The following is a 26,723-nucleotide window of genomic DNA, read 5'->3' as shown; positions in this document are numbered from 1 at the left end:
ATAAAATAATTTATTAATTTTTTTTAGATAGATGAAATGATAAAACCATTATAAAATCATACATCCAAGTGAGAGAGTCAAGATTCGAACCTCTATCATAACATCTGAACTCACAATTTTAATATTTTTGTCAGTTGACCTACGACTCGTGTACAAAATAATTTATTAACTATTGATGTGTTCCTCACATTCATAAATATTTATCGGCTACTGTAAAAAAAAATATTTATCGGCTAGTATTACTTATTGATGTTGACAAAATAATTTATTAACTATATGATATTTTAGAGTAACGTACATAGTATTACTTTTTTTTGTAGATAATTTAAATTTCACACTTCATGTAAATATTTTTTTTTTTTACTAAAGCAAACGTCTGCATATATAATTTAATATTCCTACCAACTAAACTAAATTGACATGTACAATATTCTTTATGTTCAAATTTAATTTGATTAAAAACAAAAATTTAATGATACATTTTGTCTCTACTCTATTTTATTCAAGATGTTTGAATTGATTCTTTATTTTTTGACTCAATTTTTCAAATGTTTGATGTTTTACCCACTTGTATAATTGTAGGGGAAATCTGTGATGTGACAAGTGTATATCATTGTTCAATCCTTTAAACAAAAGTGAGTCAAAAACAATAAAATCATGCATACTGCTAGCTCCTATGAAATCACTTAAATTAAGTAAAAAAAAATCCGTTAAATATGTTTTTTTTTTGACTAAATCCGTTAAATATGTTTATATCCTATAAAATTACTAAATTTGGTTTTTTTCCTCTATAAAAGAAGTTACATGTTTTCCTTCATACAAAATTATTATGGACGTAATTTTAGTCCTTACTGTAAAATTAATAGTATATATTCTTAAATGATTATTTTACAAAAATATTTAAAACATTATAAAAGTTCATAAAAAAGAAATTCAAAATGTGATTTCTAAATTGAGACTTTTGTTACTTATTATCTTTTGAAATTTTAAAAAAAAAATAAAAAATATTTAATTCCTCTCATTTTAGAATTTTATAATTTTTTTTATAGAATTCTAAATATGATTTGTGTCTCTTTCAACATAATCAAAGTTTTTGAATTCAATGACCATACTACAATGTTAAAACTCTCGGGTGAAAAATTTGTCTTTCATCGTAGTTATATTTGATTCAAAAAATTAATTTTTATAATTGCAAGCAGAGTTTATCCGACTTAAAAAGTAATTAATTAAAGTTGTTCATCATGTTCCCATAACTAATCTCACATTCAATAAAAATGAGCATCTAGCAATAAAAAGTATATAAATATAAATGTGCATGAAATAAAGTTGCAGTTGGTGTACTTAAATTCACTAGCTAGCTATAGCTAGGTGGTACTATGGATTAAGCATTGGATTGCATGGGTTAGATGCTTCTGTCATGCATGACAGATTAAGCATTTTTACCAACAATCTATATGTAGTAGGTACTTCTTCTGTATTCCCTCCCTTCTTAATTATAAGAAAAAAATTAATTTTTTAGATTCATTGAAAAATTAATGTATCTGATCAATATTATAGACCAAATATATTCATTATTGAATGAATCTGAAAAGTAAGATTTTGCTTATAAATAAGGATTGAGGAAGTATATGCCTTTATTTTAAATTTAAATTAAAGGGTGTGATTCATTTTGTTATGGGTGGAATAGACAAGTCATTCTCTATAGTCTGTAAACAAACACAGCCTATGTATATGCTTCCACCTAAAATACGGAGTATCAGTTTTTTGTGATATATTCGAGTTTAACCAAAGCCTATTTGGCTATATTCCATTTCAAATCTAATCAAAGATTGTTGGAAGATATCAAATATCAATGCTAGCTGCTTATACTCAACATGTATTTGTCTCGGACTAACCTCAAAGCTAAAAATATTTATACTAAATTGCATTTTTGACCAATTGTCTTATATTTGCGATTTTGGCACCGTAACTTTGATAATATATAGCACTTTTAGTCTCTTTTGCAAAACTTTGGTTATCTATTAATTTTGACCAAGTCAACACATATGTGAACGTGAATCACATGCCACGTCAGCATATGTGGCAAGACATGCTGACGTGATATATGAGTGCGTTAACTTGATCAAAAATAGTGGGGTCAGCCTAGGGCTGAAAATGAGTCGAGCTGAGTCGAACTTGTTTGAGCTCGGCTCGACTTGACTCGATAAGAATTGATTCAGCTCAAAACTCGGCTCAAATTTGACACGAACTCTTTTTTCAGTTCAAGTTCGGCTCATTTAAAATTCACGAACAGTTTGGTTCGACTCGTTAGATTCAACTCGTTAAGTTAAATCATATCATTTAAAGTTAATTTTTTTGTCAAAGATCTTTAATCTTTTAAACTATTTTTTTTAAAAGAAAAAAAACAAATATTAAATTAAATTATCATTAAATGTTGAAAAGCCTTTTGAGAAAGAGAGATAGTTTAAAGGAGTAAAATTATTTTTTGGTAACGGGAGAGTGGATAATAACCGTACAAAGGGAACTAAAAATTGTTCATTGGTGTGTACCGTTAAAAATATTATATATATAACTGAGCTAACTTATGAACCAAACGAGTCGAACTATATATAGTTTATGTTCAACTCATTTATTTAACAAACTTAATTTTTAATTCAAGTTCAATTCATTTGATTCATGAACCAAGTTCACGAGTCAATTGTCGAATTGAGTTTCGATCTATACACGAGTTGACTCGGGTCATTGTCAGCCCTAGGTTTAACCTTTTGCAAAAAAAACCTAAAGTTAGAGAAACAAAAATGCTATTATTAAAGTTAGAAGTTCAAAACTGTAAATTTGTGAAAATTAAAAATCCAAAAATATAATTTAACAAAATTTTACTAATAATCTAACAATAATGATTTTTTTCTTTCTATATGATACCCGGGAAACCCCTAATGTTTTTTTTTTTTTAAGACAGGAAACCCCTAATATTGTTCTCCCACTTATTTTAACTTTTTTTTTTTTTGTTACAATAGAGAAACCACTTATTTTAACTTAATTACAAGCAAAAGTGGGTAAAACAAAACTGATGATATTTAATCATTTCTTAACTAAATACTACAACATTAAAAGAAAAATATTACTGTTCATTTTTTTTTTAATTAAGGCAAAGGAGTACAAACCAAAAAAAATTAAAAAACAAAAAAGTTTTTTTTTTTTTGAAACAAAAAAAGAAGAAAGAAAGGTCTTATAACTACCGTATATCAAAATCAAATCATGAAATGAGAGTGATATGGTGTGGCCATATAGATATAGGGATAACCCCATTCCTCCAAATGGCCACCTGGGGTACCCTCTTACAAGAAGCTGAAATTTAACTATTGTGAGCAATATAGTCTCAATTTCCAAGACATTGGCACGTAATACTCTTTTTTCTTCTTCAACTTCAGTGTCCTTATAGACTCAAAACTTTCACACTTTTCTCATAATACCTTTATTTTTTTCTCCTCTTTTTGAAAACAAAATTGACATTGAAAGGAAACTAAAAACGATGGGACGATGCAACAACAAACAATGAAGCTCCCTTTTTAACCACTATAGGATGAATGTTACTTTTTCTTTTGGCTTATGCATTCACACACAACATTAAGTTACTATACCCTTTTTACCCTTCATTCATTTCACATCCTTGCTTTGTCTCAACAATTCCAACATGCCACATTTTGTCCCTACATCATTTTCAAAATTATTGGATTAGATTGCCATTAACTAAAGTAATGCTCTCTCCTACCTAGAATTATTTGTAAAATAATTGTATAAGATTAATAATTTTGTTAATTTTTAATATAATATTAATCACATTTTCTCAACTACTACCTCCGTCTGAATATATAAGATGCTTTTGCAAATTTTTGTTGTTCTACTATATAAGATTTTTTCCAAAATTCAAGATGCATTAATTAATTTTTACAATAATACCTCTAATTAAATGAAGAGAAACAAAAGATCATTTCTCACTCTTAATAATTGAAGGAATTTTTTTTAAAAAAAAATGTATATTATTGATAAATTTAATACGAAAATTACCTTTTTTAATTCTCGTGTTTTTGTAGAAATCACGTTTAGACTCAGATATAAATCTTATCTTTAAGTAAAATCGATTCTATAAAAAAATAAATTTATTAAAAAATAACTAAACATATCAAAATTAATTTTACACCTCTAAAATAAATTCTAAATAATAAAAAAAAACTAAACATACCATTAAATTTTATATTGGTGTAATGTAGTGACTTGTTAATGGGACAAAACATTGATGCCATGCATGCATAGGGTCTAGACATAGGCATGAGAAATGAGAAAAGAAAGGAGCAAAGCAATAGGACAAATGTTGCTGACTGACATTTGTGACAAAAGAGACTGCATTGCTATGACTATTGAGCTGGATCCGGCCAACATGCTTCTTGCTCTCTTTATTACTTTCTTGCTCCACTTCTATTCTACTAGTACACTACAATGCTTTTTCTTTTACTACCCCCTCCTCCCACTCTTATCCTTCTACTTTATATATATATTTTTTTTTATATAACCTATCTTATCTGGCTTTGGCTAAAATGAAAGAGTGAGACAAGTGGTGCATGGTGCACCACTTGTCAATATCTCGATAACGAAAACAGATTTTATAAAATTTATCGTTGGATTGAAAGTTTATACTGTATCATATAGATCATTCATATAAATTTTTAGAAAAATTGAACATTATTTGATATGTTATTGAGACTCATTAAGATTAACGGTTTATGAATTTTGACTGAATACAAAAGAGAAACTTTTACTGATTAACGGTTGTATGAATATTTATTTGATAAATGGAGGACCAAACGGTATCTCAAAAAAGGACAGAAGAAATCTAAAAGAGAAAAACAAAAGAAAAATAAAAAAGCAAGAAAATGTCAAAATTTCTTCATCAAATGAAGTGAGGCAAGGTTTCCCAATACCTGAAACTCGTAACATGATGATGTTGATTTGCTAACTTGTCTGCGCAAGTATTATCTTTGATGTTATGATAGAACACCTTCATTGAGAATATGTAGGAGCAGAACCTTTAGAGCGAGTATTATAATTTTCAACTCTTCTAGCTATATGTTGTTTCTTTTTCGCTTTCTTAGGCAAATACGCGGATGAAAGCATCTGCTTCTTCAATGCTGACCCAAGCAACTTTGATCATAGTCATATCATCAAGAGTCACTTGCGGGATAACAGGTTTCATAATCAGACCAATAGAAAGTAATGCCTACGTCTCAAGAACCTCAGAACCTGTATTGTCCTCCGAATAAATCAAAAAAAATTTATTAGGAAGAAAGTAAAACTACACCTTCTACATAAGAATTTGGGACTCAAATTTTTAATTTTTCACCTGTCATATCTTTTTTTTGGACGCATTTCACCTGCCATGCTCAGTTATTAATATGGTGGTTCATCTATTGTGTGTCATACAAGCTAGTGTTTATCCATATAAGTTTTATACAAACTAATAATCCAATCAAATTGGAGGCTGTATTTAAAATGAACCTAATAAAAAAACACAATTTTTTAAAAGAATATAACCAAAATTATCAATAACAAAAATATAACCATCTTTGTAGCTTTTACACTGTCCACACTACTCTTTCAACGAGTGGATGACAATAATTTTAGAGTTAACATTTTATGGAATGGGGGTGCACTTGGACCTCTTTGTGAAATTTTTTATGTTTTGTACCCATATAATATTTTTAGGCCCCTTTTTTTTTATAAGCTTATGTGACACATGTACAAAGTTGATCCTGTTTTTGCATAATAGTACCAATTAAATCTTGTCATGTAATACCAATAATGAATTGATTGAAGTGATAAAAGATTCTTTAAACAAGTAGTCAATGATTCAATCTTCGACTATTGTGTTTGGAGCAAATTCGGTTGAAATACGAGAACTCGCTTTCTGTGCGTCACATATTTTTTTATTGAGATTAGTTGGGCACTAAAATGGAAATAAAAACTCCATATTTATTGATAAAACAAAACCGGGCCATTTAATTTTATGGATATTACCTAAATCTGTTGATAATTTGATTTATTCCGCAAGTAAAACAAACCTGATTTGATCCAACTTGATACTATAGCAACTAATTTTTATTTTTTTTAACAAAAGTGCAGCTCATATTTTATCACTAATATTTGATACATTCTTTATCACAAATTTTATCACTAATAATATTTGATACATTGGTGAGTTGATATTTTATTTAGAAATAACGAATTATATTTTATACCAAAAGTAACAACTTGTTTTTTAAAGTTCGGTCAAGAATTCTTTCCACCAGAAATTCAATTTGAATTCTTTCAAACGATTCATGTGAAAGAGGGCTTATTAGCCAATTTATTTTTTGTTTGATATAAGTTATAACCTATGCAATAACCTATGATATAAGTAGGGTTGGGAACAGGCCAGGCCAGGCCAGGCCTTGACAGGCCTGAGCCTGGCCTACGATTTTTTTTCAGGCCTGAGCCTGGCCTGTGGCCTATCAAATATTATTTTTTTTGGCCTGGCCTGAGCCTTTTAAAAGTCTGGCCTGGCCTTGTAGCCTGTTTAAAAGCCTGTGTTACATTAAAGTTTCTCTATATAGTTTTTTTAAATAGGCTAAACAGACCTTCAAAAGTTCACATTTAAATTTTTATAATTTCTACAACATTAAGAAAAAGCTAATAATATGATTAACACAATAATTAAAAACTAGTAAAATAACAAATACGATTACGAAAAGTCGCAATAATTAAAAGCTAATAATATTTATATAAATAATATTTTTTTATAAGATATAAATAATAATATTATATAAATAATAATTATTATAAACAGGCCGGCCTATCAGGCTTCGTAGGCCTTTTTAGAAGCCTAAGCCTGGCCTATTTATGTAAACAGGCCGTTTTCAAAGCCTAAGCCTGACATTTTTAATAACCAGGTCAGGCCAGGCCAGGCTTATACAGGCCAGGCCGAAGGCCCCTGTAGGCCGCCTGGCCTATTCCCAACCCTAGATATAAGTTAATAACTTAATTTCTAATTTAAGTTAATTTTCAAGAATTGATAAAGGTTAGATATAAACAAAATTGATAAATTTGAAAGTCCAACCTCTGAGCTTTATCGTTATAGTTTCAGCCTATGATGTTTTCTCTCCCGACCCCCCGTGATTCTTTTATACCCCCAATATTCCAATTTTGCCCTTGTAGAAAAATTCGGTTCGCAGAAATCGAATTTTTTCTAGTGCAAATTCAGAGTAAATTTCAATTTTTAGAAACCGAAATTTGTTTTCAAGGCAAAAACAAACTTTGATTTCTACAAACCGAAGTTTTTTCAAGGGTATAATTGAAAATTCAGGAGGTATAAAAGAAATACGGGGGGCGGGAAAGAAAACATCTCAGCCTAGACATATTTTCGGCTGCATAACTTCCATGGAAGTTCTTGGGCATCATGATCCAGTCCAGTTCAATGCTACTAGGAATTTCTCTTTACCCACCCCCCCTATGTTTCTCCAACATATTTTTTTTTGCTTAACTACACATTTGACCCCTTACGTTTATTTTAGGTTTCAATTTGGTCTCTTAGGCTTTGTTTGGATTGGTGGTATGAGATGGAATGGAGTGGTATGTGGTGGTATGAAGTGAAGTTCCATTGTTTGGATTCTTTAAAAATGAATGGAATGGAGTGGTATGTGATGGTATGGATTCCATCCCATTCCATCATTTTCTCTTATTTTTCTTCCCCTCCAATTTGGGGTGTATGGGATGGAATACAAAATGTCCAAACAATGGAATACATTTTATGCTCCATTCCATCCCGCTCCGCTCCATTCCATCTTATTCCATTCCGCTCCATTCCGTTATGTACCATCAATCCAAACATAGCCTTACGGTTAAAAAGTATCAATTTGGTCTGTTACGTTTATTTTAGGTTTCAAGTTAGTCTTTTCCATTAGTTTTGTCACTAACACCGTTTGAACAGTACACGTGTCAGTGTGTCCAAGTGCCACGTGTCAGTCCACATATGCAAATTGGCTGTCACATGTGACAAAATTGACGGAAAAGACTAACTTGAAACCTAAAATAAACGTAAGAGACCAAATTAATACTTTTTAAACGTAAGGGAGCAAATTAAAATCTAAAATAAACGTAAGAGACCAAATATATAGTTTAACTTCAAATATAAACAAAATAGAACATTGGTTTATGAATTTAATGAAAATGATATATTCGTAGATACCAGATGGTGTGTATGACTTACAACTTGGTAAAGCTAATTCACATATAGAAATCTTTTATTTGATGAGATTGCTATTCTAACACAAAATGGCAAAACAATTATTTATCTAAAAATGGGAGGAAAAATAGTTAACTCATATTTTGCAACATGGATCATGAGGAAGTTTAAAAATAGTTAGCTAACACCAAATTTCCACACTATTTCATTCAATCCAATCTCAAACAGACAATACCATAGATTACTTTGACATAAATTTATAAATAAATTATCGACTATAACTTAATGACTTAATAGTGCAAACAGAATGTCACATAAATGATAAATCAAAGACAATAATAATTACATTGCTTTGGAAAAAAATAATGTTAAATATAAGATTCTTTTGATTTTAAATATAAGAGAAAATTAGATCAATATAATTTGATATATTTGATTAAACTAAATAGATATTGATCTAACCTGTTGATCAGAATAGAGATGGCTGGTCCGTTGAGCAATTCGTCCACCGAAGGGGGGGTTGTACCTGCAGGTGCTCCGATGCTTAAGTCAGCAAAGAGTACAAGAGATACAGAAAGAGAAGAGAGAGAAAGTAGAGAGTGGAATGAATAGAATACCTGGCTCTCCTGTATAGGAGAGCTTATATAGTTGCCCCCGACGTTGGGCCAAAGGTTGGTCTAATGGGTCGAAATAACCGGCCCAATAGACTCAACTGCCAAGATAGAACCTGTATCGTAGGGGAGGCGGTTATTCGCCCTATCTTGGTTGGAGCCGTTCCACTATCAGTGGGTAATGGATAAGCTCCCAGACGAAGGTGTGACTGGATGGATGAGCACGTGCTTAACGTGCTACTTAGCCGTTATGTCGTGGAGGACACGTCATTGGCTGACGTGTCTGGGAGGTCTCCCCTTGTTGGGCTGTGCCCCAAATTTCGGGCAGAAGAGTAATTGGGCCAGCTTTTGGCCCAGTCCAGAACAGATATACTTTTGTTTGACAAAATACATCAATTTTTGGTGAGCAAACTTTTTTTTTTTTGAGTTATCATGTTATAGGTATGATGTTTTCACTACCATTTAATGATGACTAATCTTCTCTGAGAAATTCCAACCGTTTTATTTCTTATGCAAGAGTCAAATATCAAATTTATATCAAATTTATAACTACTTACTTAAAGTGTTCAAATCTTTTACCACTTAAAACAATTCATTGTTAGTTAACGTAACTTTTTTCTTGCATAGAATATACTACTCCAATCTTAACTATAAACAAAAATAAAACTATATTTATTTCAAATTTATTCTAAATACAGTTTGACTTTTGATTATATTTAAGCGACTAAAAGGAGTATTCCCTCGAAAATCTTAATTATAACCAAAAAGTAAGTCCTAAAAAAACGTTGATGCATATCATAATTGGACCAAATGCATCAACGGTTTTTTTGTTTGTTTTTGGTGTAAACCGGATATTTTTACGCGCAATTGTAAAACCTAATCCTCGGGCCTTGTAAAATCAGAATAACTGGCAAACTATTTTTAAAAGTTTTCATGCTATTATCCAAGTTAGAGAACAAACCTTTCTCTTTCTTCTCTTCTGACTTCTAACCCTAGCCGTTATCATGTTTTTTTGTTCTTTTTAGTTTATTAAAGAGGGGTGACTCTTTACCTGAATTCACCCCTCTAAATTATTTTTTCTTTTTCGTTATATTTAAATAACTGTGATTCTCACATATTTGTTCGTTTTGATTTCTCGTCTTCGTACGGTGTATTTTGTTGTCCCGTCTATGTGCGGTGTATTTGGTTGTCCCGTCTTTGTGCGATGTCATTTGTTTCAGGGTTGAAGGATTAATTTCGATCAAGTGCAAATTCATTCAATGTCGAATTTTGTGTCATCAATGCTACAGATCTAGAGGCATGGACATTCCAGACACTTCAATATAGTCATATTCGTAGGCTTATGCAATTTACCGTTTTATAATATTAACATGGATGATGTGAGTTTGTTCGCAGATTCTTCCTTTTTGTTTTTAGCGAATTTGAATTTGTATTTTTTTACACCGAATTTTGGTAATGTAAACAACCACTATCCATAAATACTTTGGGACCGGATAGAAGTCAATTTACGGTATTCGTTCAAGTCTCGCGGTTTATGATATCAGTTCATGCATTCTTTAAGAACAAAATCATTGTTCTTATTAATGTTAGAATTGCATCCAACAACTTTTAATAACAAGTTGTCTCATGACAACATAATAGAAAAATACTCAAGTGAGCATTCAAAAGAAAGAAAAATAAAGAAGATGACAATAAATGTAGAATTGCAAAAGATAAAGGAAAATAAAGCAAGAACAAATCAATATTAAATTGCAGGAAATGTAAAGTGTGGTTGGAATCAATCTCTATCCACCTCTGAACCTGTTTTCTAACGCGGCATGGGTGGTACAAGGTTTTTAGAAAATAGGATGTCACAAAATAGTTTAGTTGAATTTCACTACTCTTGATTAACTATGCAAGATAATCATATCAATATTCGACTCTTTGATTGACTTCTTCGAATGTTAGTCGAATGTCACAAAATAGTTTATTTGAATTTCACTTAATATGGCTAACTTCGACAAATCACGTTCCATGTCCAGTCGAAATGAATTTTTTTCCTTCTTTTCAAGTTCTAACACCAAGATTTTCTCATTATCATAAACTTTTCAAGTTCTAGCATTAATGTATACTATCAATTTGAAAGAATCAATGAATATCGTTTATTCTTTAGTAAAAAAAAAGTTAGAGAACAAACCAAAAATCTTAATTAAAGTAGAAGAGACTCTGACTATTTTTTTTTTGGATAAATCAAAGGTATCCTTCACGCGCAATTGCAGAGACTAATCCCATCGAAGTAACTGAGATCCATTTAAGGGATCGACCTCTCTCAACAAATGTTTTCCATACGCACCGGCTGAGATCGAACCCAGGACCAAATAGTTAAGGAACTCATGTATCTAAAACTTGTCTTACACTATGTTGGTCGGACTATTTTAATTAAAGTTTTTATGAAATGGAGTATTTGATAAAATATTGAGCAAAACAAAGACAGACACATAGGAAATAAATCTAAGAGGAGTGATGACAGGTGGGAAGATTCGTTGCATGTTGCTAGCTCATTACTCTTCTAATTTAGCCCAACCGTTGAACCCTTCTCTGCAACTCCTCCTCATTCCAATTCAACCTCATTTCTCAGAAACAACTAACCTTGGAGAGAGAAAATACAACACATTATTTCTTTTTTCAAACCTAACTCTATCTCTTTCTCTTTCTCTCCACTCTGTCTCTTAAAACGACCCCTTTTTTTTAGCGTTTTAGGGTCTCTAAACACCAAAACCCTAGATACTTTCATTCTTACATTAACAACTGTCAATTAACGATTTTGATCCTTACCCTTTTCAATTTAAAGGTTCAATTTCATTATTATTCGAAAATCCCCTTTGGATTTCATCCAGGGGGGGTAGATGTGGAAAAACCCCCTTTCTGTATCTACAAACCCTAATAACAATAATTCATATTGAATATACAATTTGATCTTTGTTCTTCAATGGATTCAACTTTTTCGCCTTTGGGTATTTTGATTTTCAGTATTTCTCTTAGTTTTTATGCTTTTGTTGTTCAATCTCAGTTACAAGATGCAAATGGTTCTCAATTTCAACAACCGCCTTTTATGGTTTCTCCTCCACCGCCACCTCCGCCACCACCACCACCTCCGCCGCCATTTACTCCACCATCTCCTATGGCTCCCGGTTCCCCTAACCCGCCTGGATTGCCGCTGCAGAATCCTCCTCAAAATCAGATAAGGAATCGCACCGGCTCGGGGCATCACCGGCGCCAGCGTCAACATCATGTTCATTTGCCGCCTCCTCCGCCGCCACATCGGATGAATGCTGGAAAAAAAGTGGGGCTTTTGTTTGTGGGCATTGCGGCATTTATGCAGGTTGGTTTTGTTGGGTTCTTGGTAATCAAAAGAAGACAACTTTTGAAGAACAGTGATGATGACAGATATGAAAATTGTTCTTGATAAATGATAAAATTTCTTCACTTTTTTCATATAAATTCTTTTTTTTTTTTTACTAAAGAGAAATTATTGGGTTGAAATTCTTTGTTGGGGGGATAAAGACTGATGCAATTCTGCAGTAGGGAAATTGAAATGTATGAATTTGTGGAACAATTGTTACTCTTTGTATATTTGGAATTGTTAGTTTACATTTCCCTTGCACTTTTTAGTTAACATTACATAACATTGTTTGGGTTATAATGAAAAACATAAGAAACCCTTTTGTACTTCTTTGTTGATGTTGTTTTGTTGATGCTCCAACATGTTTGATGTACAATGATGATGTTAGGAATATTTGATGGATTGACTATATACTATAATCTTAGTTGTTGGTACTTTTTGTTTTTTGTCTGCCAATTGATGTCATGATCTCTATGTGTATATATAGTTTGAATCTGTAGTGATCATTATGGTACAACTATTATGTGGTTGCTTCAAATGGAATATGTTTTCTAAATGTTTAGCACACTCTTTCTGAGCGATATATAGAGACTAGGAAGCACCGACACTTCTCGGATTTGGCATGTCTCCGTGTTGGACACGCGTCGGTGTTGGATACCGACACTTATGATTACATTAAATTGTGTCATATTTTCAAATTATCAGTGTCGACGTGTCAGTGTATGTATCGTGGTGTTCGTGCATCATAGTATAGAGATGATGTGCTGATTCAAAAAAGAAGAAGATAGAGATGATGTTCTGCTTTGTCATTCTAATAGTAGTGAATTGTCTTGAGTGGCTGCAAAGGGCAATAATTGGGTGGAGAGTGGAAACATCCGGAGGAACATTGTTTGTTTGAGCTAATATGATGTCTTGTTGGTATTCACTAGTTCATATTTGATCTGTGCCTATCTTTAGGATTGTGTTTCTATGTGTTTTGAAGGAACCTTCTTTGTTTGAGCTACTATGTTTAGTGTAAAACACACTGGTGTGTAGTTATGAATTTAATTTCATAAAAGGCATATGATTAACTTGCAAGTTAATCATATGGCATTTGATTGCCACATTCTCTATCTTGTCTAGAGTTATATGTGCTTGAGTTTAGACTTCATCAAGTGTACTTGTTATTTGTCCGGTAAATATAGCTTAGATGATAAAAGATTGCAAGGATATTTGATTTGTTGGGGGGACATGTTCGAACTTGCAATACAACTATTCTTTGCACTTAGTGCGCGAGTTTTGCTGTTTAGGCTATTTGACACACACAAATGTATGTGTTATTTAGAATTTTGGATTTTAACTTTCCTATGATGATTGTATGAACAATTTTCATGTGTAAAATTTTGTTCATCTAGAGATTATGATGTTCATGTGACTTAAATTGAGTAGGTTCATTGCTGTTGAAAACATAGACTGGTAGAGTTTGATGTCCAATTTATTCCTTTTCTTGCTCAACCAGCCGACCATATTTATTGAATTAATGCATGGATAAAATTAGAAGAAATTTTAAAGGATTTGAACAATGGTTGGTATAGATTTATTATGGTAGTAGTTGGGATTCATTTATACAAGTATTACAAAAAAAATTAGTATGTGCCCTACAAAATTTGATTTTCATAAGTATATGTATTGGCTTCAAAGTGATTTCCACAAAAGCTAGTAATGCAATAAATTTCTTTCTGTGTCATGGCCAATCATGTGGAAATGTTCGTGAGAGAATTACATTCTTGCACACTTTGTTTTTAGAATTTAATAACTATATATTTGTTTGGTCCCCGTGAACTTAACTAAGATGATAGATAATAGAGATATTGCAGGTTCGAATTTCAAACACTCCACTTATAAACCTTAATAATATGATTATAGCCACTAGATTATCTTTTAAAAAAAAAGACACTATATTTGTTCGGTTATAACTTATTGTTTGTAGTGTAAATAAATTGTTACCAAAAATTTATCCTATAGCTGTACTTAAAAATATCTGTTTATAGTCTCCAAAGACTTGCTTTTGGTCAAAAGTCTCCAAAAAGACCTAACACACACCCAAGTCTTCCCATAAAACAATTCAAGATTTTAACAAAAGATTATATGGAGCATTTTGGAAACAAAAAGTACAGCTCAATTTTGTAGGGCTTAAAATAGGTAACTAAGCTCAATGAAGGTTCTCAACATTGAGGGTTTAAGCAATTCTGTTTGTCTATATGAGATCAACTTGTAGATTCGTACAAATTTATCTCGTTAAAATTATATTAAAAATAAGATGTACAAGTTCCAATTTGACGTGAAAAAAAGCTCTAATTTTTAGAGTTTGATAGACGAACGTTTATTCACCCTTTCACCACAGTTCCAAACATTGCAATAATACGATAAATGTAATAATAATTTAAAATTTCAAATCAATTATAAAGCAAAAAAATTAACTTGAATAAACTCAAACTAACAAAGAAGAAAAGAAACAAATGTGAAAACTAAAATGAAAAATAAAATTTAAAAAACACTACAAGTCCAATCAAGTAAACTCGGTCTCAATTTCACTTTTCAGTTTGTTAAAATCTGATTTTACAGTTGAATCAACTCAAAATTGATATCTAAACTTGTGGAGTTGTGCGCTTTCACTCGTGATTTCGACAACTTTGCTCTGATTATGACTAAAAAAAAAGCTCAATATTTCAACATGGACTGATAAGTAAACATGTAAGCTTCAACGCGCTTTAGTCCTTTACTATTGTGCATTTGAATAATGATTACACAACAAGAGACTTATCGCACATAGAAAATGGTCCCAATCTTCTATTTCTAGGTCTGCTGAACAAAACTTTGTCCCAAATAATGGGACAATAAGACCATAATCGATTAATTGCATATGACTAAAAGCAGTAAGTCCAAAAAAGAAACATAGTGTTCCAATTAAGCAATGCGTGTAAAGAGAGAAAAGAAAGCATAATGTTCCAATTTGGAGACTCATAAGTCATAATAATGTTAGCAAACCCTATCAAAGGAACTTAGTTGTAAAGACAGAAGAAGAAAACCATTAAATAAATAAAAAAACCTATTCTCTTTTAACAAGAAATAATAATAAAAAACTACAAACAATGAATTAATTGATCTAAGTAGTAAAAGTCATAACCTCTATAAGTAAATAGGTAGGGGTTCGATCTTTAACTTGGAAAAATTTGACTGTTAAACGACAGTAAAGTTTTTGTATCTATTTCAACAATTCAGACAAAGGACCTTTTGATTAATTCCACACTCACCAATACTTATTAACCACTTGTTTATATATTAATGCCAACATATCGTAGAATGAGGCAGATAGAATGAAGATCTAAGTGTACATATACAATTTGACATTCGCTATTTTGTAGCTAAATAAGCATTGGCGTAGATTAAAAGAGTGATAAACTTGATATGTATAATGGAAAAACTGGTAGATTATGGTGAGGTTTTGAGAGGAATTTTGAATTGAGGTGGAGTGTTTGAGAGAAGGACAATCTATATTGTTTGAGAGAATGCTTTGATTTATTGGTTATATATACGCCCCATAGAAACTATCTACCTGAGACTGTACCTTGGTCAGTATATTGGCACAAGGTTAGAATTCTAGCTCTTCGAGAGTATATTTGATTTACATATTACAATCCCTCCTATTTTTATAGGTCTATGAGAGAGTTGTACAAACATCAATATATATTAGAGATTTATACACTTTTCCCAACTATTAACACTTTAGTTCTACACCACTCTAAATATTTTCTTGAAGTAACTATCTATTAGCTAATTGGGCTGAACACTCGGCTAACATGTTCTTGCTAAAGTTATTTATATGTCTGTCTAGTCAAATGCTCTGAGGCTAGGTCTTGAAATGTGTGTGATATGTGAACAATGAATTGCCTACTCAAACCCTAATACCTAGTATATATAAACCTAAATACATGGACAAGACGCCTCCCAATCTGGTGAGACTCGTGACCTAAACTATCTTCTAACATCTCGCCAGATGGGCCTTGCCCGTTGTTCCCCCATCTTTTACATGCTCAGTGCTTATCTCACAAGGGGTGAGTACAATTTAATGGGCTAATTCCCATGTTGGGCCTAGATTGCATAATCTAATCCAATTATCTTCAAGTTGGGCTTATTAAGAATGTTACGACGGTCCACAATGCAATGTACCAATCAAATTTACAATCCAACGATGTACCGGTCACTTTGAGTTGACATTCAAATTTTCCTTTGGAGGGTTGCTAATTGTTATGTCGCTTTGATGACAAAATAATCTAACAACCCTCCAAATGTATATTGTCTAAGTTTATTGGCTAATCATCACAGAACAAAAATATATGAGTAAACTGCCAAATATCCCCTGAAAATTCAAAATTCGTCAAATACTCCCTAAAATTTTGAAATAGGCAAGTACCCCTGAAATTATAAAACGTCAATCAAATTATCCCTTGACGTGGACTCTGACTGACTGGTAGTGCTAGGGGGCAATTTGATTGACTTTTTATAATTTCAGGGGATATTTGTCTATTTCCAAATTTTAGGAATTATTTGACGAATTTTAAAATTTCAGGGGATATTTGACGGTTTACTCAAAAATATATTATAATAAGTTTTGAACAAAAGTTATACTTATAGTTACCTGCATATTTTCTTGAAAAAGCAGGATCCGCAAGAAATTATTAGTGGTGAAATCCGCAGCAAAAGTCTTGAGAATGTATTGGGAATTTCTGCTTAAAAATTCGTAGGAAAATGCAAAAAAAAAAAAAAATTGTAATATTGTTTCATAGGAAATTCCTCAGCAAAAGTAATAATTATCTGCGGATGTTTATGAAAAAAAGGATCGGCATATTACTACTTCTTAGAGCATCTCTGATAAGGTTATTTAAAAAAGTTTCATAGGCTAATAACACGGTACCTTATTTTTTTTTATCATTAGAGTTCCAATTGATGATACCAGTACCTTAAATAAGGTGTCGTATCATCCATTTAATGTTATTATTATTATTTTTTTGGTATATAAATTCAATTGAATAGCTTCCATATCTGTCACAAATATTACCGTTGACATTCAATGCCGGTTGATCTTGTTTTTTTTTTTCTTTCTTTCTTTTTTTTTTTGGTTACAATTTTCTTTCTTTCTTTTATTTATTAATATAAGAAGATTTTATTTCTTTGGCACCTTTCATTTCATAAGTTTTCATTCAATTTTGTTTCTTTGGCACTTTTTATTTCTCAGCGGATGAAGTGTTGAATGACCCTCTACCCAATTTTGCAACATATATGCAAAGGAGAGTACCTATTCGTGAAAAAAAATCATCGACAACTCCAAGCAGATCCCGTGAAACACATTTGGGAGCGTTTCAGACAAGAATAATCAAAATTAATTATTATATTTTTCATTATATATTTCCCGTCATATTTATGCATGTTTCACCATTTTTATTTATTGTCATGTATTTCTCATTATATTTAATTATTAATTTATTTATCTATGTATTTATTCAATTAAAAAAAATTTATTTTTATTTAGACAAAAAAATAAAATATAGAAGGGACCATTTGCTATTAATGTATGATGATACTCAAAAAGTGGTATCACCATTGAAGCAAAATATGTATGAGTTGCATAAATATTACATGGCATTATAAGGACCACCTGTTATTAATGTATGATACCCAAAGTGATATCACCATTAGAGATGTTCTTAGTGATGAAATCTGCAGCAAAAGGCGGATTATTTTCTGCGGGAAAAGTCGCAAAAAAAATACAAATTTTTAGTAGTATAATGCAAGGGAATAATGCTAGCAACACACTCTTTAACAAACACACTCCAACACACTCTCTTTTATTGGATGAAATTCACATGGGTCCCATAAAAATATATGGACCCATATAACTTTTATGGGACCCATATAAATTTTAACCAATAAAAGAGAGTGTGTTAGAGTGTGTTTGTTAAAGAGTGTGTTGCTAGCACTCCTCGATGCAAGACTATGATATGATCTCTCAACTCTTTGCGTGTGGAAATATCATTGGTGAATTTTTTTATCTCGGGTCTCCACAAATGGCCCATCATGAATTTGGAATCATTGGTTGTGGAGTTAGGTTGCAATCTCTAGATCACATTATGAAATGATAGGAATCAATGAGTTTTTCGAGCAAAACTAATATTCCAGACAACTTTATATCATATGTTCCTAGCTTGCAGCAATTTGTCTAGAAAGAATGGCTATCTCCTTATCCTTTTTATTGATTGATATTAAGAAAAAGTTTCATATAAAATAGATGTGTATGTCAATGTCACCATGTGGAGGCATCTTTTGAAAGAATCATAATCCTCTCAAGTACTATATGATGCTATTTTGGAGAGAAAAAAACACATCATTTTATAAAAAACAATGCATATTTTTTTCTCTAAAATGACATGGAGAAGAATTCATTCATCCATTCTCATTCTCAAAAACTGTTTCGGATTGAATTAAAACGCTGGAAGACTAGTTTAACAAGTCGTCCACCGTTGACCAATATTTAAAATCATCAGAAATTCTAATGACTATCGATAATATTGGGTCAAAACCTACGTTCCGAATTTAAGGTCCAATACAACTTATTTATGTTACACTTAAGGCACACGTATCCTATGCTACGTGCTCATAGCATATAATGACACTTGTATGGAATGCGCATTCCTCAATTTCACCCATGTAGTGAGACCTACAAAGTTGTTATGCATATCTTCATCCATATCCACTCTTACAAATACGAATATGCATTCACTCTCAAGGTACATACATTTCATTCAATTCATATACATTCATATTGAGTTGTTACTGACATGAACATTTGTACTATGCGACTCGACAAGCGCCCAATTCACGTAGGCCCATCAACTTCTCTACTGGGCTTGCCATCTGAAAGAACAAGTCCAGTCCACCTCACCAATATACACGACTCAGCTGGCCCCACAATCGCACACCTTGGACATGAGGAAAGCGTAAATAGGCGGGAAACACATGATCACCCATGTTCTCCCTCTGTTCCCATAACTTGAGGTCGGGGGAAATGGAGACTCCAAGGTAAAAAAGGTCATTCCCAAAGCCTATATATACAGTACCTCTCCTCATTCCAGAGGTTACGTTCCAAACAGAGACTTACCCAAAAATATTAGATTCAGAGCATAGAATCATCTCCTACCAAAATACACACCCCCACAGTTCCTAGCGGGAACAACATTGAAAAGTTTACATTTTTGCATGTACCCTTTTCCATTGTGCCTAAAGCTTACAATCACTGTCAGATTACACCTTATCTCACCGGAGGAACCATCTAGTTTTGATACCTCATATCAGAATCCATTCAAGGTCTTCATAAAATGACTTTATTGCAAATTGGAAGCAAGAAATTCTATCCTTGATAAACTATGGGTTTGAACTATCTTAGATATCATCGGTTACTATTATTTGTGTCCCTCATTGCATGCAATAATTTGGATAGTGTTTTCTTTCAATAAAAACAACATTGAATCATTGAACTATCAGAAAGTCCCAACCACCAAATGATAGATTTAATTCAGATATAAAAGGTGGGGGCAGGACAGAATTGTAATTTACAAAATAAATATTTCAAGGGGGTATGAAGTAATTTTGCAATATAGTACAATAGTCCAGTTGGCACATTGTACCTCTTCTGCTATAACTTGATTCTTTTTTAGAAGAACCATTTTCTTTTTTAATATAAGAACTTTTTTCTTTGTTAGAAGAACGTTGAAAAATACAAAGATTGTGTATTAAGCAAGATGTTATCAAATATAAAATTTAGATTGTGAAACATGTATATTATATGAGGTGTCTTATTCAAACACAAATTTTGACACACAAAATTAACACAACTCTCTTTCCACTCACAAGAACGCAAAATAATGTATGCAAAAAATATTAAAAAAATCAAAAAAGTATATTTGTTGTATTTTTGCCAAATAAATGTGTTTACATAACATTTTCCATATTATATAGTGCATGTTTGGATCGACAGATTAACAGAACTATAATAGGTCACAACAATTTTGATAATTAAAAATCTGCTTTAAAACTTTGCCATTAATAGAAAGAAGCAAATATATAGTTAAACTTGTACCTAGCTATTGGAGCGGATTCTCTCCAGTCACATGACCATGCTGTGAAATTTTAACCCTCAATTAAAAATAAAAAGCTTCAAAAAATTGGTATTTTCACTGCTCCCCTCTAGTGGAATATACAATTGAGGGGATTTTTTCCCCTAGCTACCCCATATTGAAACAATAATGTATTGATGAGAAAGGATTCCCTCCGGTCAAATTCTCTCATGTGTTAGTCTCCACCCTTCGATATATTATCTCTTCACATTTTAATATTAAAATATTTATTTTAGTAGCTGAGATTTCACTGGACGTCTCCCGACACTGGAAAAGATCCAGACCCATGTATTGATGCAAAGTTTAAATTTACAGCTACTCTAGTACATAGTGAATTGGATGTATTATGTTATAGAGAATTTTATGTGGGGGTAGTGTCTCTCTATCTCTCAGTCTCTTCCACATAATCTAAAATAGTACTAGAAAATATATGCAAAATATTGATTGCACATGTTTTCTGGCTGTTGGGTCCATGAAACACAACAACACTACACAAAGTATCATAAACAACAAGCACAAGCATGAGAAAGCTTAATTTGAAATTGTCCTTGATTGATTGATATTTGCTACTACCACCCAATTTCAAAAAAGTATACAAACTTAATATGCTTTCCAGTCAAACAACTTAAGTGTGAAAATCTGAGACATGTTTTTTTTAACTTTTCTTCAAGGAGAAGAAAGGAAAAAGCATATTATATAATTAAATATATCAAGACACAAAAAAATCTTAATGTGGTCCCCTACATAACATATTAATAAAGATCACACCTTTTTTCTAAATAAAATTCACCCCAGCCACACATAACATTTTGATCTTTAAGTCTCTCCTGTGGCATTATCCACCAGCAACTCATTATCATCAAAATAATAACTTCACTCATCTGCCAAGAATATAAAGTATAATATTAAATAACTTTCAATAATAATAACAACAAAATAATAATGATAAACTATAAACCACGGACACCATAGACACACCTGACACGACACACCTGATACGTCGACACTGATAATAATTTAAGACTGGGACAAGTCTAATTAATCTAATGAGTGTTCGTGTTTCAATGATAATAAATGACAATGAGAGGGAACAGGATCATCATAAACCTGTTGGGATTCTGGAGTTGGAAGCAAGATCTAGCCAAGAATCAGTGTTCTTTGGTGTCCACTCACCAAAGAAATGATGAAGTGGTTTCTGAGTTGTCTCACTTTCTTTGTCCTTGTTTGTTGGTCTTGTTGATTTGAAGTCAGTGCCTAACACAAAACAGTGTTGTTCTTGTTGCTGTTCTTGCTGTCTTGTGTTATCATTGATGTTCTGAAATTGCTGTGAACTTGAATATGACTTAAAAGGATTCACTTGTAGTTGTTCATTATATGAACCATATTGATGATAGCTCCTAGAAGACCCTGTTGCTTCTGGAAAGAAAGTTCTCTCATCCACACCATCCCTTATTCCATGAACTTGCCTCCTTTATCAAAAATCAAGTACAAATACAACAAAACTTACACAACAAAACATCAAAAAGTAGTAATTTTTTTCTTTGATAAGTTTGCATCTATTAATAACTCTGCGCATAATGCAAGTTTTGCGTACATAAAAAAATAGAACATGTAATATAACAGGCATAATAATAATTTTTATCCATGTTTAGTTTTGCTCCCATAAAAGGAAAACAAAACATGTAATATAGCAGGCATAATAGTAATATTTATGTATGTTTATATCGTGATTTTAAATTGCGGTCTAAAATATTAAAATTATAAAGAATTTCAAAGTATCTTCAATAAAATTGCAACTACAATTATATGACGGCAATATAAAGATTTGTAGTGTAACCGCCACATCAATTTTAAACAATGATATATATATATATATATATATATTGTTGGTTTTGTACATACCTATAGTCTTTATCATCATGAGAATAAGATGAAGAGTCCAAAAAGAGATGATGAGTAGTAGCATCTTGAGATTGAAAATCAGAATGATCAAGGGGTTTAGAAGAGTTTGATTGTTGAGAGTAAAAGTAAGGGTTTAGAGAAGAGTTTTGGTAAGATTGTGAAAAGGGTTGTTGCTGTTGTTGTGACTGATCATGACAAGTCATTGAAGTAGAAAAAGGAAAAGAAGAAGTTAAGTTACTGTTGTTGTTGTTCAAGGAGATGTTTCTATTAGTATAAGGAGATGATGATGATGATGTTGTGTTTGTTAAAGAGGTTGTGTTTGTAGAAGAAACTACTAGTTGTTGTTCCACAGGCTTTCTTGAACGGTTTCTACCTCTGTGCATGTGTCTTTCACAGTATTTAGAGTCTGGATATGCTTCCTTTGAACATCTCCATTTCTTGCCATCTGTTCTTCTGCACCTCCCTGGCTCTGGGTCTACTTTTCTGCCAAATCCCATCTCAAAACATCCCCACCCAACTGCACAAACACAACAGTTTTTTATTATGACAAATATATAAAGTATTCATATTCATATACTATATACTATAATCCTGATAGTAACATAATTAAAACGACAAGGGCTAAATCTCAGTGAATCATGAAAGCAAAGTAATATAATAGTAACATAATTGAAGCGATAAGAGTTGAATCTTACTTAACTCTGATAGTAAGGTCATATGGTCACAATAAAATTACTTCTTTAACATAAGGTCGAATTTTTAATAAAGAAATTACTTAGGACTGAATGTCAGTAGATCCTGAGAGCATCATACTGCCACTCACAATAAATTAACATAAGGTCTAATTTTTAATAAAGAAATGACTTACTGGGAGGATGTGGAAAGATTCTTGAAGAGATTGAAGTGTCTAAACTTCTCTTGATAGAGTAAATGAGATCTGGTGGAACAGGTGTTCCAGTAACCATGTATTTAAAAACAAGAGCTTGTTGTTCAAGTTCTTGCCATTGATTTGGTGTGAAAGGGGACCTATTTCTTGAACTTGCACTCAACATTTTTGTGTATGACTAAAAAAGGATTTTTTTTTCTTTCTTTTCTAGATGGAGGAATAGTTTATTTTGATGATGTTATTTAAGAGGGTGATGAGGGGTTGAAGATTCTTGTACTGTGCATGGATGGATAATGCTAATGCTAATGGTAATGGGCTAGTACTAGTAAGTAGTAAGAGAGTTGTGTTCTTTTATTTTCTGCCACCTCTTCACAAAATTTGCTATGTGGTGGATGGGTGAATGAGTGAGTCTGAGCTTATAATGACTGCACCTCTGTTGGTTCTGTATTTTTTCTCTGCACCTGCCTTTGTTGTTGCTGCCCTTGTCTCTCTGACATCTTTTACAGAAATTCATAAACAAATGTACAAAGAAAAAAATAAATAAATTCAAATGCATGTTAGTCCATGCACCTTTGGTTTTGCTGTCTCCACATCACTCTTAGAAAACAGTGCCATCAGATTATGTCAAGTGTAAGCGGCTTAGCTACCTATAGTGGCTAGCTATATTATCATTTAAATCATGATAGTATCAATCTCTATGGAATTTAGGTTGGCAGAAACATTATATTATATTCTCTCTGGCCCTTATTATAAGGGAAGTTTTACTTTTTAGATTTATTGTAAAACTAATATATCTAGACTATAATATTATCCAGATAAATTAGTTTTACAATGAACCTAAAAAATAAAACTTCTCTTATAATAAGGATCGGAGAGAGTATATGTAAGAGATCGAGATTCGAACTCCAATCATCCCACTTATTCATCTTATGGGTGAAATTTTTATCCACTAAACTAATTAGCAAAAAAAAAAAATCTCTTTTTAAAAATAATATAAAAATTTAGATAAAAAGAGATGCACTCTTATATAAAGTCGAAGAGTATTAAGTTTTGGATAATCAATATTTTAAAAATATAAAAAAATATTATTTTCAACGTGTGAATTTGGTTTTTTCTTAATACACTTCTTATGTTTGTCAGAATTCGATTTAGTCATGTGGATGTAAATGGAGGATGATCTAGTCATGAGGATGTTTGTCAGAATTCGATTTAGTACTGTGTCAAATTGAGTTAAATGACTACTCTACCATCGGATACAATCATATCATGATAATCCTTTACATGTTTCATCGGTAGAGATTGAGTTAGGATTTGTTATGTCTTGATAATCCTTTGCAGTCATGTCATGATAATCTCAACCATCCATTTAAACTTGGACGATTAGGATTTGTTACCGCTTGTTACTGTGTCCTGCTTATACAGCAGGAAATCCAAACGCCAAGCTATATATGGTCTAACCATCTGTGTCAATCGCAATTAGTGATTTATATCAACATCTTTTGCAATCTTAGGATATGGTAGCTTTATGAATATAAGAAAGTGGAAAAATCTTCTCCTATCGCGTTATCATGCAGTGGAATCTGGATCATGTTAGGTGTAATCTACCCTGCAAAGTAACTAGTTTGGATGTATAGGCATTGTGCGTGCCTACGGGCCTAAGACTTATGCTAGCTGGCTTGCTTGACCCATAAGCTAAGTGTTGTAACTCCTATATAAGGTGTATGCTTTACATTGAATGAATAGAATGCACACTTTATGATCTTAACAAGTGGTATTAGAGCCTGAAACGATCCTTTTCATAACAAACACAGTTTGTTAGTTGTGTGCACAAGAAAACAATTAGTTTCATAACAGAAAGTAATTATCTTCATCTTCTTCCTTGTTCTTCATCTTTCGATCTTTTCTTTCTTTCTCACCATGGCTGAGAAATATCATCCTTCAATTCCCAAATTTGAAGGATATTATGATCATTTGGCCATGTTAATAGAGAATTTGTTTCATTTCAAAGAAATTTGGAATTAAATTGAAGAAGGAGTCATAACAACACCACCAAATCTGAATGAAGATAAACTTAAAGCAGCAGCAGATAGCAGATTGAAAGATCTAAAGGTAAATAATTACCTCTTCCAAGCTATTGATCGAGAGATCATGGAAACAATTCTTAATCGAGGAACTGCAAAGGATATTTGGGATTCTATGAGAATGAAATATCAAGGCTCAACCAAGGTGAAACAAGCCCAATTACAAGCTCTGAGAAGAGATTTTGAGGTTCTTGGCATGAATGAAAGTGAATCAGTCAATGATTACTTTGCAAGAACATTGGCGATTGCAAATCGCATGACAGCTCAAGGTCAAAGAATGGAGACTAGTACAATCGTTGAAAAGATTCTGCGATCTTTGACTCCTAAGTTCAACTATGTTGTTTGCTCAATAGAAGAGTTCAATGATGTTACTACAATGTCAATCAATGAATTGCAGAGTTCACTATTGGTCCAAGAACAAAGATTGAAGTCTCAAGCAGAAAAAGGTTGATGATCAAGTCCTCAAGATTGCTGGTTCTGGGCGTGGTGGAAGCACACGTGGCATAGGACGTGGTGGCTACAGAGGAAGGGGGAGAGGAAGGACTAACAGAGAAAATGTTGAATGTTTCAAATGTCATAAATTAGGTCATTATCAGAGCGATTGTCCAAGTTGGAAAGAGAAAGATGAAAACTATGCAGCCTTTGATGAAACTGAAGAAGTATTGCTCATGGCTCAACAAGACAAAGAATCAATTTTGCAAGATGAGGTATGATTTCTTGATAGTGGTTGTAGCAATCATATGATTGGAAACAAAATCTGACTGTTTGATTTCAATAGCAATATTAGAGAATCTGTAAAATTGAGTGATGATTCTAGAATGGACGTCAAAGGAAAGGGAAATTTAAAACCATTTATTAATGGAATCACCCAAATTATCACAAATGTGTATTACATTCCTGGTCTAAAGAACAATTTGTTAAGCATTGGTCAGCTTCAACAAAAGGGTCTCACAATCATCTTCAAATAAGATTACTGCAAAGTTTATCATGAGGAAATAGGATTGATTATGTCCACCAAGATGACAGCAAATCGCATTTATGTTATTCATGCAGCCATCACTATTCCAATGTGCTTGAAAACTTCAAAATTGGACAACAATGAACTCTGACACTGCAGATATGGTCACTTAAGCTTCAAAGGCCTCAACACTCTAGTGAAAAAGAAAATGGTAGAAGGCCTTCCTCAATTGAATGATGAACAAAACACCTGCAAACATTGCTTGACTGGTAAGCAACATAGGGAACCAATACCAAAGTCTGCAAATCTGGAGAGCTACCAAGCAGCTTGAACTGGTTCACTCTGACATTTGTGGACCTATAACCCCTCACTCCAATGGTGGCAACATGTACTTTGTCACCTTTACAAATGATTTCAG

The 26,723-nt window shown here is 32.3% G+C and overlaps 2 protein-coding genes across 3 annotated transcripts; one reads left to right on the top strand and one right to left on the bottom strand.

Moving 5' to 3' along the window:
- The first annotated feature begins 11,333 nt into the window (after nucleotides 1–11,333).
- LOC123883092 (formin-B-like) lies at nucleotides 11,334–12,724 on the top strand. The gene has a single exon (XM_045931786.1). The coding sequence runs from the start codon at nucleotides 11,855–11,857 to the stop codon at nucleotides 12,329–12,331; it is 477 nt and encodes a 158-aa protein (XP_045787742.1). The 5' UTR covers nucleotides 11,334–11,854; the 3' UTR covers nucleotides 12,332–12,724.
- An 8,278-nt stretch (nucleotides 12,725–21,002) lies between these two features.
- LOC123883091 (growth-regulating factor 5-like) lies at nucleotides 21,003–23,911 on the bottom strand. Of its 2 annotated transcripts, none has more exons than XM_045931784.1 (4): nucleotides 23,249–23,911; nucleotides 22,381–22,897; nucleotides 21,586–21,947; nucleotides 21,003–21,359 (listed from the first exon to the last, which is right to left on the bottom strand). In XM_045931784.1, the coding sequence occupies exons 1-4, from the start codon at nucleotides 23,430–23,432 to the stop codon at nucleotides 21,352–21,354; spliced, it is 1,071 nt and encodes a 356-aa protein (XP_045787740.1). In that variant the 5' UTR covers nucleotides 23,433–23,911; the 3' UTR covers nucleotides 21,003–21,351. The 2 variants fall into 2 exon arrangements, with proteins under 2 accessions (XP_045787740.1, XP_045787741.1); XM_045931785.1 differs by having other exon boundaries at nucleotides 21,023–21,359; nucleotides 21,586–21,944; nucleotides 23,249–23,777.
- Between the last annotated feature and the right edge of the window lie 2,812 nt (nucleotides 23,912–26,723).

The sequence above is a fragment of the Trifolium pratense genome, linkage group LG5, assembly GCF_020283565.1.
Source record: "Trifolium pratense cultivar HEN17-A07 linkage group LG5, ARS_RC_1.1, whole genome shotgun sequence".
In the NCBI taxonomy this organism is placed as follows: domain Eukaryota; kingdom Viridiplantae; phylum Streptophyta; class Magnoliopsida; order Fabales; family Fabaceae; genus Trifolium; species Trifolium pratense.
The sequence above is the reverse complement of the archived record's forward strand: the minus strand, read 5'-3'. Positions and strand labels throughout refer to the sequence as shown.